Source organism: Elephas maximus, chromosome 2, assembly GCF_024166365.1.
Source record: "Elephas maximus indicus isolate mEleMax1 chromosome 2, mEleMax1 primary haplotype, whole genome shotgun sequence".
Lineage (NCBI taxonomy): Eukaryota > Metazoa > Chordata > Mammalia > Proboscidea > Elephantidae > Elephas > Elephas maximus.
The window spans coordinates 234,321,002-234,341,554 of record NC_064820.1 but is presented as its reverse complement, the minus strand read 5'-3'; the positions used below and the strand labels follow the sequence as shown (position 1 = coordinate 234,341,554).

General features: G+C 37.3%; 1 protein-coding gene across 1 annotated transcript in view; it reads left to right on the top strand.

Moving 5' to 3' along the window:
* GCSAML (germinal center associated signaling and motility like) overlaps nucleotides 1–13,931 on the top strand; it is a 73,254-nt gene extending 59,323 nt beyond the window's left edge. The window contains exons 5-6 of the mRNA XM_049875144.1: nucleotides 11,959–11,987; nucleotides 12,864–13,931. Coding sequence (XP_049731101.1) covers nucleotides 11,959–11,987; nucleotides 12,864–13,100 — 266 coding nt within the window. The 3' untranslated portion in view covers nucleotides 13,101–13,931. The remainder of the gene's footprint in view (nucleotides 1–11,958; nucleotides 11,988–12,863) is intronic.
* The last annotated feature ends 6,622 nt before the right edge of the window (nucleotides 13,932–20,553 follow it).

The following is a 20,553-nucleotide window of genomic DNA, read 5'->3' as shown; positions in this document are numbered from 1 at the left end:
GAATCCATTTCCTGGGAATTTCAAAAAATACATTTGCAAAACATGCATTCTTATGCTTTGCATCCACGCTACTTCAGCCATTCATTCTCAAGGCCATGCCTCCAAACTCATCATTACCAGTGAGGTAATTCACCTGGAGTCTTATTTTCAAGCGTCCAATCTCTGAAACCATTTTCTGTCCTTTCAGCTATTCCCTCATTGCTAAATATTAGTTTCCTAAGGTTGCTGCATCACATTACCATAAATGAAACCACTTAAAACAACAGAAATTTAGTGTCTCCCATATCTTGGAGGCCAGAAGTATGTCTTCAGGGCTAGTTCCTTCTGGAAGCTCTGAGGAATAATCCATTCCGTGCCTCTCAGCAACTGGTGGTAGCTGATGATCTTGGCATTCTTTGGCTTGTAGACACATCACTCCAATCCCTACCTCCATTTTCACATGGCCTTTCCCTGTTGCTCTGCGTCTCAGAATCTTCAAGAAGTTAGGCAAATCCCCTTCTGTCTTCTTTATCTTATAAGGATACCAGTCATTTGATTTGGAGTGTACCCTAAATTCAGAATAATCTCATCTTGAGATCCTTAACTTAATTACATTTCCAAATACCTGTTTCCAAATAAGGCCACATTCACAGCTACCCAGGGTCAGAACTTGGATATACCTTTTGAGGGACACTGGTCAACCCACTAATCTAGAAATTCCCTTTTTTTTTTTTGGACTTTTACAATCCATTTAATCTGAAAGTTTTCAGTCACATTCACCTATTGTTTCTTCTCTTTCTTTTTATCCACTTCACGATTATTATAATCATTACCTTGATGCCACAATTCTTTCTCTCCCTATTTCATTACATTTACTTGACAAAAACTCAACATTGATTACAACTAACTGTCTGCTCCTTGCCTGTACCTGAAAAGCCAAATATGACTGGAAAAATGCACCAGGTTTCATTTATTAATTTATGATCCCAAGTGAGCTGAGGGTCTTGTATGGTAACCATACTACCTTCCCCTATTGTATTCACCAACCCATACCAACCCACACTCCTAGACCAATGTTTTGTTCTTTTTCTGTACTTCTATCCCACAAACTTTATATCACCACTGTCAGCTAATGGCTACCTATTTCACAGAGAAAATATAAGCAGTTTGAAGGGAAATTACATTGGTTCCTACCGAAAACATCTACTACTGCATTTTCTCCTGTTGCTTGGGTAACTGTCCACACCCTATCAGCCAAATCAACACCATTCTGTCTTGTACATTCAAGAACATCATTCCAAGACTATTTTTCTCGAGTCACTAGTCTTTCACCCATTGGATCATTTTAGTCAGTTTAGTAACAACCTTGGAGTAGCTGGGTGGTACAAATGGTTATGCTTTTGGCTGCTAACCAAAAGGCTGGTGGTTCAAGTCCATCCAGAAGTGCCTTTGAAGAAAGACCTGAGGATCTACTTCTGAAAAACCAGCCACCGAAAACCCTATGGAGCACAATTCTACTCTGACACACCACGAGGTCTTCATTAGTCAGAATATACCCTCTGAACTGGTTTCATTTTTAGAATCTTCCTATTATTTACTTCCATTAAGTATAGTAATTGTTGCACAATGTGATTAATTGGTGTCACTAAATCGTACAAGTAAAAATTGTTGAAATGGCAAATGCTATGCTACATATGTTTTACCAGAATAAAATATACCTCTCTTGACCTCACTTCCCCCGGAATTGTCTCTTCTCCTCTTTAGAAAAATGTTCCTCACAGTCATTGTCCATACACTCTATCTTCAATCTCCCTTCCCCTTTCTCTCCTGAAGTGACTACATTCAGGGTTTTTTCTCCATTACTCTACTTATCTCCATTTGCACACCTTCAGTCCCACTGATAACAGTAGCTAGAGTGATTCTTCTAAAATTTAAGTCAGTTTATGGCACTCCTTGGTTCAAAACCCTCCAGTGGCTTCCTATATCAAACATGTGAGACTCTAAGTTCTTACAGGACCTCCCAGGTCCTATGCAATCTCTCTGTCAATGACCTCTGGGATCTCCTCTCCAGCTGCTCTCTTCCTTGCTCACTGTTCTCCAGTCCCATTGGCCTTTGTGCTTTTTTTCTCAAATATGCCAGTCATATTGGCGTTTTTCACGTATATTTCTCTATCGCAGCTAACCAACCAAACCAAACCTGTTACCATTGAGTTGTCTGGCATCGAAGTTGATTCTGACTCGTGGTGACCTCGTTCGTTTCAGAGAAGAACTGCTCCGTAGTGTTTCCTTAGCTGCCATCTTTATGGAAGTGGGTCACCAGGACTTTCTTCTGCAGCACGGCTGGGTAGCTTTGAAGTTACAACCTGTAGGTTAGTATTTGAGGTTAAACTATATGTGTCACCAAGGGACCTCTCTTGCAGGTACCTCTTCTATAATTTTTTTATTCAAATGTCTGGCTTCTTTACTTTATTTGGGTCTTGGATCAAGTACTACCTTCGCACAGAGGTCTTTCCTGACAAGCCTATTTTAAATTGCTCTCTTGAGAAATTTCCCATATCTATTCTCTTTTTAAGATTTCCTCCATAACTCTTGCCACAGCCTTAAGTACTAGGTATTTGACTTTTTAATTTTATTTACTTCTTGCCTTAATTTATAATAACAAGCTTCATGAGGGCTGGGTTTTTATGTTTTTTGTCTTTTATGGTAACTTGGAATTTAGAGTTTCATGGAACCCAACAGATGCTTCAAATAGAGTTTTGATTGAATGAATAAATGAAGTATCAGCATGCTACAAAAAAAGAAGAAAAAGTGTATCAGAAACATATTTTAGAAGTCTAAAAGAATGGACACACACACATACATATGGATGGACAGATAGATAGACATATATATAGATGAAGACAGTTTACAAGGTGTATAGCTTATATTGAGCTGGCATTTCAAATCATTCAGGAATCATTTGACCTAATCATCTAGAAGTAGTATTTTATATTATAATCTAAATTAATTTTAGAATTCTTAAGTATGTAAATATAGAAGATGAACCCAGAAAATAACTGGTGATTCTTTTTTTTTTTGAATTGAAAGTTATAATTATATAGGAAAGGGCCAAAACCAAAACCAAACCCAGTGCCATTGAGTCGATTCCGACTCATAGCGACCCACTAGGACAGAGTAGAACTGCCCCATAGAGTTTCCAAGGAGCACCTGGCAGATTCAATTTGCCGACCCTTTGGTTAGCAGCCGTAGCACTTAACTACTATGCCACCAGGAAAGGGCAGCATCTATAATTCTTGTGCTGAAAATTCTTACAGGTTCCATATTCAGCTACTAATAACCTGAACACCATAGAAACCACTGAGCCATAGAACTTGGTGACAGGTCTGCTTGCAGTGCAGCATGTATCAAATTTTGTACCTGGTAGATTTGAGTTTACATAGTGAATGGTCAGAACACCACAACCATATTGTTGTTGCTAGGTGCCTTTGAGTCGATTCTGACTCATAGCGGTCCTACATACAACAGAACTAAATATAGCCTGATCCTGTGCCATCCTTACAATCATTTTCATGCATGAACCCATTGTCGAAGCCACTGTGTCAATCCATCTCATTGAGGGCCTTTCTCTTTTTTGACGACCCTCTACTTTGCCAAGCATGATATCCTTATCCAGGGACTCCTGATACCATGTCCAAAATATGTGAGAGGAAGTCTCCTCATCTTTGCTTCTAATGAGCATTCTGGCTGTACTTACTTCAAGACAGATTTGTTAGTTCTTTTGTCAGTCCATGGTATAATCAACATTCTTTGCCAACTCCATAAATCAAAGGCATCAATTCTTCTTTGGCCTTCCTTATTCAGTTGTCCAGCTTTCACACAGATACGATAATATTGAAAATGCCATGGCTTGGGTCAGGTGCAAGTTAGTCTTTAAAATGACATCTTTGCTTTTCAACACTTTAAAGAGATTAAAGAGATACAACACTTTAAAGAGATTCACCCAATGCAATGCGTCCTTTGATTTCTTGACTGGTGCTTCCATGGGTGTTGATTGTGGATTCAAGTAAAATAAAATCCTTGACAACTTCAATCTTTTCTTCATTTACCATGATGTTGCTTCTTGGTCCAGTTGTAAGGGTTTTTGTTTTCTTTATGTTGAGGTGTAACCCATACTGAAGGCTGTGGTCTTTGATCTTCATCAATAAGTGCTTCATGTCCTCTTCACTTTCAGCAAGTAGGGTTGTGCCACCTGCATATCTAAGATTGTTAATGAGTCTTCCTCCAATCCTGATGCCCCGTTCTTCTTCATATAGTCCAGCTTCTCAGGTTATTTGATCAGCATATAGATTGAATCAGTATGCTGAAAGGATACAACACTGGTACACACCTTTTCTGACTTTACACCACGCAGTATCCCCTTATTCTGTTCTAATGACTGCCTCTTGGTCTATGTACAGGTTCCTCATGTGCACAATTAGATGTTCTGGAATTCCCGTTCTTCCCAATATTATCCATAATTTGTTATGGTCCACCCAGTTGAATACATTTGCATAGTCAATAAAACAGAAGTAAATGTCTTTCTGGTATTCTCTGCTTTCAACCAAGATACATCTCACATCAACAATGATATCTGTCGTTCCATGTCCTCTTCTGACTCTGGTTTGAATTTCTGGCAGCTTCCTGCCGATGTACCCACGCAACCACTTTTGAATGATCTACCACAAACTTTTACTTGTGTGTGAAGTTCATGATTTTTTTTTTTTTTTAATAATTTCCACATTCTATTGGATCACCTTTCTTTGGAATGGGTACAAATATGGATTCTTCTAGTCAGTTGGCCAGGTAGCTGCCTTCCAAATTTTTTGGCATAGACAAGTGATTGGAAACCCTGGTGGCATAGTGGTTAAGTGCTATAGCTGCTAACCAAGAGGTCAGCAGTTCAAATCCACCAGACGTTGTTTGGAAACACTATGGGGCAGCTCTACTCTGTCCTGTAGGGTCGCTATGAGTCGGAATCGAATCGACAGCAGTGGGTTTTTTTTTTGGGGGGTAGACAAGTGATCACCTCCATCATTGCATCATTTGTTGAAACATCTCTACTGGTATTCCAACTGTTCCTGAGGCCTTGTTTTTTTGCCAATGTCTTCAGTGCAGCTTAGGCCTCTTCCTTCAGTACCATCGGTTCTTGATCATATGCTACCTCCTGACAGGGTTGAATGTCGACCAATTCTTTTTGGTACAGTGACTGAATGTATTCCTTCCATCTTCTTTTGAGGTTTCCTTCGTCATTCAATATTTCCCCCATAGAATCCTTCAATATTACAACTTGAGGCTTGAATTTTTTCTTCAGTTGTTTCAGCTTGGGAAATGCCGAACATGTGCTTCCCTTTTGGTTTTCTATCTCCAGGTCTTTGCACATGTCATTATAATATTTTACTGTGTCTTCTAGAGCTGCAGTTTGAAATCTTCTGTTCGGCTTTTACTTCATCAATTCTTCCTTTTGCTTTAGCTACTATATGTTCAAGAACAACTTTTAGAATCTTTTCCAGCATCCATTTTTGTCTTTTCTTTCTTTTTAATAACCTCTTGCTTTCTTCATGTATGACGTCCTTGTTGTCATTCCACAACTCGTCAATCTTTGGTCATTAATGTTCAATGTGTCAGATCTATTCTTGAGACGATATCAAATTCAGGTGGAATATACTCAAGGTTGTACTTTGGTTTTCAGGACTCGATCTAATTCTCTACAACTCAACTTAAATTTGCAAATGAATAATTGACGGTTGTCTATTCCACAGTGGGCCTGTGCTCTTGTTCTGGCTGATGATTATTAAGCTTTTCCATTGACTCTTTCCACAGATGTAGTCGATTTGATTCCTGTGTATTTCATCTGGCCAGGTCCATTTGTATACTGGCCTTTTATGTTGTTGAAAAAAGGTATTTGCAATGAAGAAGTCTTTGGTCTTGCAAAATTTGTTCATGAGATCTTCAGCCTTGCTTCTATAACCAAGGCCATATTTTCCAACTACCAATCTTTCTTCTTTGTTTCCAATTTTCACATTCAAATCACCAGTAATTATCAGTGCATCTTGATTGCATGTTTAATCAATTTCAGACTGCAGAAGTTGGTAAAAATCTTCAATTTCTTCATCTTTGGCCTTAATGGTTGGGCCGTAAATTTAGATAATAGTAGTATTAACTGATCTTCCTTGTAGGTGTGTGGATGTTATCCTATCACTGACAACGTTGTACTTCATGATAGATCTTGAAATGTTCTTTAAGATGATGAATGTGACACCTTTCCTCTTCAATTTGTCATTCCCTGTGTAGTAGATCATATGATTGATTCAAAATATTGATACTCGTCTATTTTACCTTACTAATGCCTAGGATATCGATCTTTACATATTCCATTTCATTTTTGACAACTCTCAATTTTTCTAGCTTCATACTTTTTATGTTCCAATTATTAACGGATGCTTGCAGCTGTTTCTTCTCATTTTGAGTCGTGCCATATCAACAAACGAAGGTCCTGAAAGCTTGACTCTGTTCACATCATTAAAGTCAACTCTAATTTCAGGAGGCAGCTCTTTCCCAGTTGTATTTTGAGTGCTTTTCAACCTGAAGGGTTCACCTTTCAGAACTATATCAGACGGTGTCCTACCGGTATTCATAAGATTTTCACTGGCAATTTTTTTCAAAAGTAGACTGCCAGGCCTTTCTTTCTAGTGTAAGTCTGGAAACTCAGCTAAAACCTTTCTACCAAAGGCAACCCTGCTGGTTTTTGCAATACTGGTGACAAAGTTACCAGTATCATAGCAACACCCAAGCTGCCACAGTATGACAAACTGACAGACACATGATGGCTTATTGTCATTACACTCAGACATGTTGATTTTCTGTGTAACTTTACCCACCATGTACCTACTTTTCAGTGTAAATGCTAGGACCTTGCAATCTTGAGGTAGTCGTATTACCAATGAAATCAAGAGTCCACATCAATAGTAGTGACTATCATCTCCAACCTACAGAAAATAGATTCTTCTGGGCTCTTCCAGGTTATTGGAGCACTGCTCAACAATGTAGATGTCATGAGCTTTGGAAGGGCATGTCTTGTTAGCCATTTTAGGGGATAGGGATATATTTGGGGGCTGTATGATCACTAATATATTTACTTTAACATTCTTATTTTACTAAATATGTGGGTTTTAACACTGTTTTATACCATGGAATGCCTGTGTGGTAGACTGAACAATGGCCTCCAAAGATTCGCAATCCCTAACACTTGGAAACTGTGAAATGTGTATTTTTGTGGAAACAGGAACTTTTCCACAAAATTAAGCCAAGGATCTTGGGATGAGGTGATTATCCTCAATTATCCAAGTTATCAAAATGTAATCACAAAGGTCCTTAAAAGGTGGAAGAGGGAGTCAAGAAAGACAGTGTCAGTATGATGAGACATGAAAAAGACTTGACCTGCCATTGTTGTCTTTGAAGATGGAAGGGGGCCATGAGCCAATCAATGTGAACAGCATCTAGAAGCTAGGAAGGGCAAGGAAACAGATTCTCCGCTAGAGTCTCTAGAAGGAATGCAGCTCTACCAACATCTCAATTTTAGCTCAGTGATACTCATTTCAGACTTTGGGTCTTCATAACTGTATCATAATAAATTTGTGTTGTTTTAAGCCACCAAGTTTGTGACAATTTATTGTAGCAGCAGTATGAAAATAATATACATCAATGCCATTTAAAATGGGCCATGATTGAGTCTGGTTTCCAGGCAACCACTCAAGTTAACACTTAGAAGCACCAGCAGCTCTGTGATCTGGCACCTTGAGCCAATCTCTCTGGTAAATGCACCAATATCAAGACATTCTGCCCATAAAACATATGTGCTTCCCTCCACAGTATGAGACCCATAGAATCCACTCAGTAACAACATCGTGTTGGTGAATTCACACTTCTGTTTGCTGGATTTTGTCAAATTGCATTTTTTGTAGGGTAGATATCCCATTCTGCTATAAGCCACTCTATTTTGAGGGCATGCTTGGATCTTTTTCTCATTTTCAATGTGAAATAATGAGGTAGTCTTGGAAAGTAGCTGGCTTTCTTTTGCTAGATGACTTTTTCACGGTTTTTGTCTCAGTTATCTAGTGCTACTATAACAGAAATACAACAGGTGGATGGCTTTCAAAAACAGAAATTTATTCTCTTACATTTTAGGAGGCTAGAAGTTCAAATTCAGGGTGCTAGTTCCAGGGAAAGGTTTTCTGTTTCTGTTGGCTCTGGGGAAGTCCTTGTCATCAATCTTCCCCTGCGTAGGAGCTTCTCAGCACAGGGACCCCAGGTTCAAAGGGCTTTCTCCCCTCCTGGTTTTTCATTCTTAGTTGTAGGAGGTGCCTCTGTTTCTCTGCTTTCTTTCCTCTTTTATATCTCAAAAGAGTTTGACTCAAAATACAACTTAATCTTGTAGATTGAGTCCCACTTCATTAACATAACTACCTCTAATCCTGCCTCATTAATATCATAGAGGTTAGGATCTCCAACACATAGGATAAGAACATCAGATCACAATTTAAAGGACAACCAAAGACTACCGGGAATTATGTCCTAGCCACGTTGACACACATTTTGGGGGGACACAATTCAATCCATAACAGTTTTCAAGCAAGGAAGAAAGATCTTCATTATATAGGACAAGCAGCAGAGCCTCATTTGACAAGAGAGTCTTGTTAGAGTTTGGGATTCAGGATAATTGCCTTCATCAGAAATTCTTTTAAATATTCCCATTCTGACTCTAGGGCTCATACTCTTTTTTAGTCAATGCTCCAACTTTCATTAAGAGGACTAGGCAGTATGTTAAATCAACTTCCCATTAGTACAGTCATGGTATGATCCATGTTTTCAATCTTAGACTTAATCTAATTTTTCCCAAATATTTTAACATTTTTAGCACCATCGGGTGCAACCACTTCACCCAATATTTTTTGATTCCTTCATGTCCTTCATGTTCTCCAAAGCATTGTCACCAGTGCTATAATAGTATTGGATTCAGGTACAGAATTTTCTCAGTTTATGATAAAATTATTAAAATTGAAATACTTGTTGAATTAAATCACTACATATGCCTACATTTGTAAATCCATCTTGTTGGCTGTAGATGGGCTGACACAGTGGCTGCAACAATGGGCCCAATCCTCAATGTGAGGATGGCCCAGGGCTAGGCAGTGTTTAGCTCTGCTGTACATAGAGTTGCTGTGAGTTGTAACTGACTTGATGGCACCAAACAACACCAGCAACACATTTATAAAGATGTGCATATATAATATACATAACACCTCCTATCTGAAATAAGTGCATTGAATGTGACTTATTATTAGAGGATAATGGTTAGCTATTAGGAGTTCTTAATGTTTCTTAACTGAATCTGTTTAATTTTTAAAATACATTCCAACATTTTTCTAAGAACCACCATCAAGTTGTAGATTTCAGAATCAATTTTCTTCTTTTAAGTAGGAATATTAGCCATATTTAATATTCTGTAACATCCCTGAGTTGTTCAGTAATAATTATCAGTAGTGGCACTCAGATTAACATAGGGCTAGCTAGAAAAAGATTTCAAGTTTGGTAGAGAGCCAGTCCAAACAAGGGAAACCCTCAGTGAGATGGTTTGACACCATAGCCACAACAGAGGACTCAAAGCTACCAATGATCACGAAGATTGCACAAGACCAAGCAACATTTCATTCTGTTATACGTAAGGTTGAAGGAACCCTAGTAGTGAAGTGGTTAAGTGCTCAGCTACTAACTGAAAGTCAGCAGTTTGAACCTACCAGCTGCTTCACAAGAGAAAGATGTGGCAGTCAGCTTCCATAAAGATTTACAGCCCTGGAAGTCCTGTGGGGCGGTTCTACTCTGTCCTACAGGGTTGCTATTAGTTGGAATCTACATGCCAGTAATGGGCTATGGGTGTACATAAAGTCCTCATGAGTTGGAGACAGCTCAGTGGCAACTGCCTGATGTGGAATCATCTTACCAAAAAACAATTTGACTTTTTGTCCTAGTTCCTGAGATTCCTGAGGGTTTTTTTTACTTTTGCCCAGATTGGCTAGAGAGCCCCTCTCAATTTGACATTTTTCTGGATTAGCTGAGAGGCCCCATTCATTAATCAACTTTTACATGGATTGGCTGGAGGGGCGGGGGGGGCATCAAATAATTTACCTTTACCCAAATTGGCTGGGGGCCTTCCTGGTGACTGATAAAAACCCTATTACAGAAGGCTCAGAGGATCTTCGAGAGCCAGGAGGAGAGAGCATTTTGTAGATATGGGGGCCCTGTGCTGAGTCCCTTCCAGACTGAGTGAAAGAGCTGTAACATGCTTAGAGCTGCAACAGTGATAGAGGCAGTGGAGGCAGTGGCCGTGATGATATTAGAAGAGGTAAAGACAATGAGTGGACCAAGCCTGTGGCAGCAGCATGTAAAGGATGAACCCAGGCCAAGGACTGTAAAACTTTGAGTGCTGGGGCACCCCAAGCAGAGGGCCATCCACAGAGCAGTAGCTGCCTTGAGCAGGGGGTGCTCTGAGAGCTAAGGGCACCAAGGGCAGTTCTGCACCAAGAGCTGTTGTGTTGCTGGCCCAGAACTGGAGCCAGACTAGAGTAGCTGGAGTCATCTGAGAGCCATCCTGGAGCCAACATAGAAGTGCCGGGAGCCAGCCGAGAGGAGTGGCAGACAGCAGAGCCCATGGACTGACATCACGGAGCGGTTTCTGGTTGAAAGGTTTTCTAGTTGTTGATAATGAATGTATGTCCTCATGAGGGTAAGCAGGTCCCCTTGAGATATTGAGGCTCTATGCAGAGACTGCTCCTGGACCTCACCCTCAGCTGCTAATCTAAAGGTTGACAGTTCAAATCCACCAGCTGCTTCTTGGAAACCCTACGGTGCAGTCCTGTTCTGTCCTATGGGATTGTTATGAGTTGGAATCAACTCAACAGCAACAGGCTGTGTTCATATGCTTCTCTATTATCAAAGTTATTGCAAATATGGTGTTTCCATAAACTCTGTAAGTCATTTCAGTTAATTATCAGACCTAAAAGAAGCAGTGAAGCTGGCTAGTCTAGATTAGAGGGAATAGGTGAACTTCTGAGTTTAAGACTAGGCCCTGAGGAGCTAGAGGAAAGCCCTAAAGTTTGGGGCTTGCTGATCTGGAGCTCAGGGAGTCATGTGGACCACTGTGCTTGAAGATGGTACCCTTTAATCTAGCCCCAGAGAGTTAAGGATGAGAGGACCTAGCCTCAAATGTCTAGAGATGAAATAGAAGGGCTCCATGAGCATCTGGAGTCTTAACTGGCCAGGGAAAGGAAGCCAAGATTTCTAAACAATGCATGTAGAATGGGATATGATATTCATCATACAATTTGGGTTCAGAGGTGGATAATCTTGGTAGTCTGGGACTGGTTTGTACAGTTGGTGCAGCGAGCAGGTTAAGATGGTTTGTTTGCAAAATTCCCTACTGGACACAGTAGCTAACAACAAAGTCACTTCAGTGTTCATGGATTTAATCAACCTGAGTGTGTGTGTTTGTCTTTAATTTAAAATTATTAGTAACTCTTATTTCTGTACCTACCTTTATAACGATTATTCATTTTGAATTATTATATGATTTTTTCTGTGATTTTTTTTTATAGAAAATGTTCCTTAAATTTCTAGCTATAATTACACTAACATGCTTTATTGTTATCCCATGTTTGTGGACAAAATTGTATTACCTAGTTCCAAAATCCACTTTGTTCAGCATACTTGGCATGTGTTCATTTACACGATGGATCTGATATGGCTGGAATATTGCCAGGGAGTCAGAAGTTCCGGTGATGGACCTGTTTATAGTTTATCTCTGCATGCAATCCTATCCACCTTTCCCCCAGCCGGTCATGGTCCAAAAGTCTTAGGTTTTCGTCTTTTTTTTTTTTTTTCCTCCAGGCCAAGGAATTTCATCTACTTCTTATCAGGTAATAAAAATTTTATAATGTATTTCTGGTAAATGTCAAAATACTGACAATTTTCTTCAAGAGTAGTTGTAAGTCTTTCTTTATTTATAATTCTTGAATGGATTTATACAAGTATTTCATATTTTAAATAACTTACTTGGCAATTTTTATGAAAAATTAAGTAAAATCACAAATTAAAAGGTAATTTAATTGATTTTGATATCCAGCAAGTTCCCAATACCACTGAAGTCACTTATTTTCATTTTCAAAACTATTATAACAAAAACAAGTTAAATCAAATACATCTATATTCATACTTTCATTACCATAAAACATGGACTCTAGTTTTTCACATTCCCTTCCAATTTTTGTATGCATAGACTGGTATTTAAATTTATACAAATAAACATGGTTGAAATCAATAATGTGAATAAATGTTGATTCTATTTTTAATACATCAGAATTGTTTTAATTATTTAATTATTGTATAATAGCTTGATGTTTTAATTTTTCTCTTTGACTACCTATGGAGTTGAAAATGTGGCTAAACTCTAAATTTTATTAACAGCATTTTATCTTACAAAGTGTATTTTTATGTAAATTAATTACTTATATTGAGTTCTGATCATTGCATATATTGCATATCAATACGTATGACCTAAAGCATATGACTGCTTTTCTCTAGATATTCAGAGAAATGTGTCATTCTTTCCTCTTTTATTCTTTTGGGGTGAAATAAAAGCAGAAAGAGTAGAGCTTGGAGCATGTGACACAGTGCTAAAATGAAGTCTCTGAGAAACTAGGTCTCTGTGGATGTAGAAAGAAGGAGGCATGGGGCACTGCGTTCAACTTTGATGGATTCTTATCCTTGATTTCTTTCCTCCTTGTGCTTGGCAGGGTAATGACAATGGTTCGGAAGAAGTTTGCTACACCGTCATTAATCACAGCCTCTATCAAAGACCCTCCCTGAGCTCCAATGATAATGGTTATGAGAACATTGACTCCCACACGAAGAGAGTGAGACAGTTTAGAGATGGGTCAGAAACAGAGTACGCCCTTCTCAGGACAACTTGTGTTCCCAGCCATTCTTCCTGCACCCGTGAGCCTGATTACGAACTTGTGCTGCCTTACTAGAAACCCTCAAGTTGCCTCATCATCTTCCATGTAACAAAGGTGATACTGAATAAGGGGCTCCAGGGAGTCTTCTCTCTCATCAGTTCCTGAACCATCTATTCCTGATTAGAGGGTAGAAATGACATAATTTTACAGTACTGACTTGGGCAATTCTGAAACATGACATCTCTGTGGTGTAGGTCAAACTGTGTAAATTGACCTGATTACATAGAATATTTTATTTACTTCTGTTTATAAAATTCGAGGTCATGAAGATTATAGAAAGCCTTCCTAGGACAAGAAGCATCTATAGATATATATTCTAGAATCTTCTATTCCCAATTCTACTCTCCAAGTTTCAAATGCAACATCTCCACCCCCACTTACCTATTTTATTTTTGAGGTGTAGTCCACTCAAAGAAAATTTTCTCATCCAGTATTTAATTTTTTTTGTGTAAGGATTCTTTCATTCAGTGTATTGTTTTTGAGATTCATCCATGATTGACCTTGTATCAGTAGTTTGCACCCTTATATTGTTGAGTAGTATGCTGTTGTATGGACATGACATAATTTGGACCTGTGGGGTATTTACAGTTCTTGATGTTACGAATAAAACTGCTTTGAATATCCTTGAATATCCTGCATTCTGTTGTTGTTGTTGTTAGGTGCTATTGAGTTAATTCTGACTCACAGTGACCTTATGTACACAAGAGTAAAATGTTGCCTTGTCCCTTGTCATCCCCAAAATCTTTGTTTGAGCCCGTCGTTGCAGTCACTGTGTCAATCCATCTCGTTAAGGGTCTTTTTCACTGACCCTCTACTTTACCAGGCATGATGTCCTTCTCCAGGGATTGGTCCCTCCTGATAACATGTCCAAAGGGAGACTAGGTCTTGCCATTTTCACTTCTAAGGAGTATTCTGGCTGTACTTCTCCCAAGACAAATTTGTTTGTTATTGTGGCAGTTCATGGTATAGTCAACATTCTTTGCCAACATCATAATTCAAATTGCACCAGTTCTTTGATCTTCTTTATTCATTGTCATATGTTAAGCATATATATGCCTAAGATTATAAGCAAGTGACAAACTGTTCTCCCAAGTGACTGTGCTATTTTAAGAGCCTACAGCAATGTATGAGAGCTGAAGTTGTTCCACATCCTCACCAACAACATCATCACTAAACTTAGTTATTCCAATATTTTAATTAAAGCCATCCTAATGGGTGTGTGGAGTCTCTGGTAGTGCAACTACTAGCCAAAAGGTTGGTAGTATGAACCCACCCAGAGGTGCCTTGGAAGACAGGATTAGCTTCAGAAAAGTCACAGCTTTGAAAACTCAATGGAACAGTTCTACTCTGCACACATGAGTCAGAAATTCAACTCAAGGCCACTACCAAAAACAATGTAATGGTGAATTATCATTACGGTTTTAATTTTCATTTACCTGATTATTAGTGATATAAACCATGTTTTATACATTTATTAGACATATACATTTATTGTTTATTAATTTATTGTATGAACTGTCCAAATCATTTGCCCATATTTAAATTAGTTTGCTTGTCATCTTATTACTAAGTTGTAAGAGTTCTTTACATATACTAAATGCAATTCTTTTGTCAGATATATGTATAGCAAGTATATTCTTCCAGTTTGTGTCTTGCTTTTTCTTTCTCTTTTTTTTATCATTCATTCAAGTATTTATTTTAGCTTGTGCTTCGTAAACATTATAAGGTAGTAATAACATGATACACTATGCTATTATTTTTGCAATTTCTACCAAGAAAGAAGTTTATTGTATAGTGTCTTATCTATTCAATAATCCTCTTCTTTATTATAAAAACTAAGAGTAAAATATACTTCTTTTTCATTTCCAGAAACAAATGAAAGTTCTGTTGCATTTTGGGCACAGGTTAGAAAATTCATTTGTAAATAACCATGCTCATTTTCATAAAGCCTGTTGGGTACCTCGCTGCTTCCAGCTCACTGGCATCTGAGGGCTGGAGTCCTTGCACATCTAGTTCTCCATCCCCTTCAACTCCTTGTACTTACTGGCTGTGGTGGGGAATGTGGTCATCCTGGCAGAGATAAGGGTGGGGTGTAGCCTGCACCAGCCCATGTACTTCTTCCTGTACATGTTGGCTGCCATTGACTTGGTTCTGGACACTTCTACTATGCCAAAATTGCTGGGAATCTTCTGGTTTGATGCTAGTGTCATTGCTCTGGGTGACTGTTTGGTCCAAGTGTTCCTCATCCACTGCTTCACCACCGTTGAGTTAGGCATCTTCCTTGGCCTTTTCATTTTCTTAACAGTGTTTCTCGGAAAAGGAGGTGTTTTTAATATTGGTAAAGTATGATTTATCAATTTTATCAATTTATCAAACTCTTCCAACTTTGGCCTTTTTTGAGATTGTTTTGACACTTCTAGGTCGTTTACATTTCCATGTAAATTTTAAAATCAACTTGTAAATTCCTAGAAAAATCTTGCTGGAATAATAATGGATGCCACTTCCACTCATAATTCATTACACAAAGCAAGTCATATGGCCACACGTGAGTTAAACAGGGTGAGCATGTATAACCCTACTGCATAGAGTAGGATAGTGCAAAGGAAGGGACAATGAATATGAGGGAGTTTAATACAATACACCACAAAATCTTCTTGTGAAATTGGTACTTCCTACTAAAAGACAATCTAATGCATTGAGAATAGAATCATATGTGGCTGCTTAGTGTGCTATTGTATGGTAAAGAGACAATTTATTTAGCGAATCTAATTTTTCATAGTTGTTGTAACAATGTCTAATCCAATTTTGATTAACATAAGATAGATTACAGCTGGGTTTTAAGATAGATTGCAGATATATCTTTGGTATAAACCATGCTTCAATGAGATTTTGCAGTTAGGCCATGGGAAAACTAAGAATTTTTGTGATATTTTACATGATTTATAAATTAATTTAGGAGATATCAGTATCTTTATAATACTGAAAGTTCACTTTGCAGTACAAATTATATAATATGCATTTTAATCACTCCATGTACTACACTAGAGTTTTATAGTTTCTGCATACGTATTTTGAACATTATTAAAAGATTATTTTACACATGTTCAGTTTATTGCTGATTTTATGAATTGTTTAAATTTTAGTTTTCTAATTATATGATTGAAATATGCATTTGTTACATTTTATATATTTATTGTATAATTAGTCACTTTACTGAATAGTCCTATTGTTTGTAACAGATTTTCAGTTGGTTTTCTTGAATTATCTCAATAAATAATTTTATTGTCAACTCATCAAAATATTTGTCCATTATTTCTATTATTTGTGCCATATTTTCCTGTTTCATTCCATTGTTAGAATTTCTAGAATAAAGTGAAATATTATTTAAAATGGCTAGAATGTTATTTTTCTTTTATTGAAATATTTCTCACCTTTGTTCCTTGATGTTAGCTTTCAATTTGATATACAAATAAACCACATACACAAAAACTTTGGCACATGTGTGCACACACAGAAATGGGAATATCTTTACAATAAGGAAGCATCATTCTCTTTATATTTTATTAGTACATTAATCAGAAAGTATGTTGAGCCATTGTTGAGAAGAGTTTCCTTCCCACGTTAGAATGCTTTTATGCCTTTGTTGAAAGTCAGTAGTTGTACAGTGTCCATAGTCACATGAATACAACAATGTCTTGATAAAGTAGTTTTATGGTAAGTCTAACCAAAAGGCCAGCGGTTCCAGTCCACCAGCAACTCCACAGGTAAAAATATCTAGTGATTGATCCCATAAAGATTACAGTTTAGGAAATGCAATAAGGCAGTTCTATTGTGTCCTATAGTGTCGCTATGATTCAGAATTGACTCAACGACACACAGCAAAAAAAAAAAAACAGTAACATGAAACATGAAACAACAAACACCTACCACCAACCACCTGCCACCACCAACCACCACCAGTAATAGCCAACAACAACAAAGTAAGCCTTTACGTCAGGTAGCTTAAGTCCATAGCTTTATTTATTTATTTTTAATGTCGTTTTATATATCCTAGGTCCATTGCAACGTCATGTAAATTTTAGAAACAGCTTGCCAAATTTCTATTAAGGTGACTGCTGGAATTATAAATGAAATTTGGATGAATCTACAGATTAGCTTACTGCCTTAAGGATACCGAAACTTCCAATCTAAGAGCATGGTATATATCTCTACTTATTTAAGTCTTCTTTAATTTTTGTAACAATGTTTTGTAGTTGTCAATGTAAAGTTCTCATATCTTTGTCAAAATTATTTGTGTTTTATGTATTTTGATGCTATTCTAAATAGAATAGTTTCTTTGTAATTTCATTTTCCAATTGTTTGTGTCTAGTTTAGTCTGTAACTTTCAGTATTTCATGCATCAGATTGTATTTTATACATCATCTTTCTTTTTTTGTGGGGGGCATGGACATTGGTAGAATTTCTTCTATTTGTTTCTTTTAAGTCTATACTCCTCTCCTAGAGAGGAAGATCATGTACGATGATCCCCAAAATCTTCCCATTCGTTTTTTATCCAAAAGTTGTATCCCAATGTTGTTTGATGTTATTTTTGTCTCCTATTTCCAGTATTGAGATTAAGTTTAGTTTACATATTAATTCAATTGAATATTTTATTCCTTTTGGATGCTTTTTGGTAAGGCAGCATCAGTGAGTTTATAACAATAATGTATTCCTGCACAACACCTTCAAGGAAGACCTTTTACATTTCTCATATCTTTATTTAGAATGATTTGGGTAATTGGTACACTTTGGGGAGTGTTTGGAGAAGATGAAGCTGATTTGTGATAAAGGTTGGAACTTCCAGGTACAGGTGATGTGAGGTCCCATATTGTCATCTTATTTCAATGTTAAAAGCTGCAAATAATGTCTTAGCAAATAGTAGGAGCACAGTGACAAAAATATCTGCCCTATATGATTCCTTTTCCCTAAGTGATTCCTAGCTAACTGTACACTGGTAAAAAAAAAAAAAAAAAACACAGGCATTAATTGCTTTCTTGGGATTCTTTGCCCCAGTGACCTCAGCCAAGTAAACACACTATATGTGTTTCTTGGTGACTTCTTTTCTTAATATTTTAGAGAAAAATTAAGACTCCACTCCTTTTAGGAGAATAGGCATTTGCTCTTTCCTGGTGTCTGTTTTTCGACCTCAGGTAAAAGACATTAGCTGTTCTGTCAATAATGTCCACATTTTCCCTCCATGTGCATGTGTCAATAAATCTTATGGAGAGAAAGTCAATAACTTGTATAATAAAAAAGTAAATAATTAAACATTCTGCTATTAATCAGATTGGGGGAGAGGAATACAAATGCTTTTTAGTATGCCAGCAGATACACATATGTTGCACTTATTTGAATTGATTGAATCAATCATTCATATAGCAATTCAAAATTACCAATCTCCTTACTAAATGTCATGGAGGAAATTCTATCTTGAAAAAAATATCATTTGGACATGATACCAACGTTATAAATGTTGGTATCTTTCTCCTCTTTCAAGAGATGAATTATGTTATTGCATATAAAAACAGCTGTATAGATAATTTATAATTAGATTACATTTTCAGGAACAATAAATAAACTTTTTAAAAATGTCATTAAAAAAGTATAAGGTCGATGTGCATTTATCAGTATAACAAATTTTTAGAGTGGCCAAGCATACTTTCATTTTCTCTTTGCTGTACATCGTGGTGTTGTTTAAGAATTTCCCTTGCCAATAAAAAACTAGGAGATGGATCCTTCTGGAAAAACAATAGCCGTGATTTGATATCTCCGGCTTAGAAGAAAAAATATTTTAAGGTAAATGTCTTTCATGATTTCTACTTTAACATGATGCAGTCACTAAATGGGAAGTCAGAACTATGGGACGACAACAGTCTTTATATTTTTATTTTATTTTTAGAATTAACTAAGTGTAGGCAAAATTGGAGACTGGAGGGCAAATATGAAGTGCTTGTGTGTGTATGTGTGGTTTTGAATTGTCTGCTTAGAGATGATGGTAGGTGCTGCTGCGCAGATGAGATTGACAGGAAAGAGCTTGTAGAAAAAGGAAAGAAGAGGGGTGAGGACTGGAAGCCAACCACATTTCAGTGAAGAAAAATAACTGGCATAGTCGTTCAGTTTTGGCAGATTTAATTATACGGTTAGCCCATATTTCAATATAATTTCTACTTTATACTCAGGACCTGGCTGGGGAGCTTTTGAAATTCAGCGATTGCTCCTTCCTTCAAGATGCTTATAATATGTATGGCAAAGCTAACAGGAATACACGTAACTATTTGATATAAACGTTAGTGCGTGGTAAATACAAATTGACTTCTAAAGATACACACACACAATACGTCACAGAAGCTCACATAGCAAAGCATGCATGAATACCACTTTTGCTTAAATCTTTTATGAGTTGAGAAGATGCTGCAGCTTTTAATTTGAGAAGAAACCTGATAAAATTCATGTTTTGAAGTACTTTAGGATCTGGATCGAAGTGATGTAGTGGGACAGGACTGTTAGGGATAGGAGCAGTAAAGGGTGAGGTTGAATATGAGCTGAATTTTCAATCCAGGTGCCTAAAAAAGGGGAGATACTATGGTGGTGGGAGCCTATGGCCACAGGTTGTAAGCTCGCTGTTGGGCATGTTGAATGAAAGGTGATATTAGAATGTACATATTCCACAGAGACATGCTAGAATATATTTACAATGTCAAAACTGACACAATAACTGGAGATATAGACAAGGAGTCATCAACAATAGTGGATTGAAGGCATGTGACATGAGAAAGTTGAGCAGTATTGCCAGAAACGAGCAGAAAATAAGTATCAAAAATTGAGAAATGACCCCAGTGGGGAGGAAGAGAGAGAATAAAATTTGATATACAAGAGATAAAAGCTGCCATAGTGGAGAAAGAAGAAAAGTGCTTAGGATTTCATAATGGGTAGAATTTAAAGAATAAAAGTACAGGGACTAGCATAGTTCATTGCTTAGAGTGATGAAGCAGAATAGAAATGAGACCAGTCCATTGGGTTTACTGTCCAGAGATGTTTGTAACTTTGTGAGTTCTGTTCCAAAAAAAAAAAAACTTGCTGCTGAATCAATTCTGACTCACAGTGGCCCTACAGGACAGAGTAGAACTGCCCCATAGGGTTTCCAAGGAGTGCCTGATGGATTTGAACTGCTGACCTTTTGGTTAGCAGCCATAGCGCTTAACCACTATGCTACCAGGATTTGCATATACTTATTTTTATATATACATATATATAATTGTTAACATATTTTTATGCCAAATATGCAAGGGTTAGATAACCGAGATTAGCTAAAGATACCTATCCTGACTCTTTGGTCAGTTACATAGCTTTGGGTGACTCATTATTTTCTTTCACCATCATTAACGAAAAAGTTAATAAATATGCCTACTCTCATCACTGAGAGGCTCTT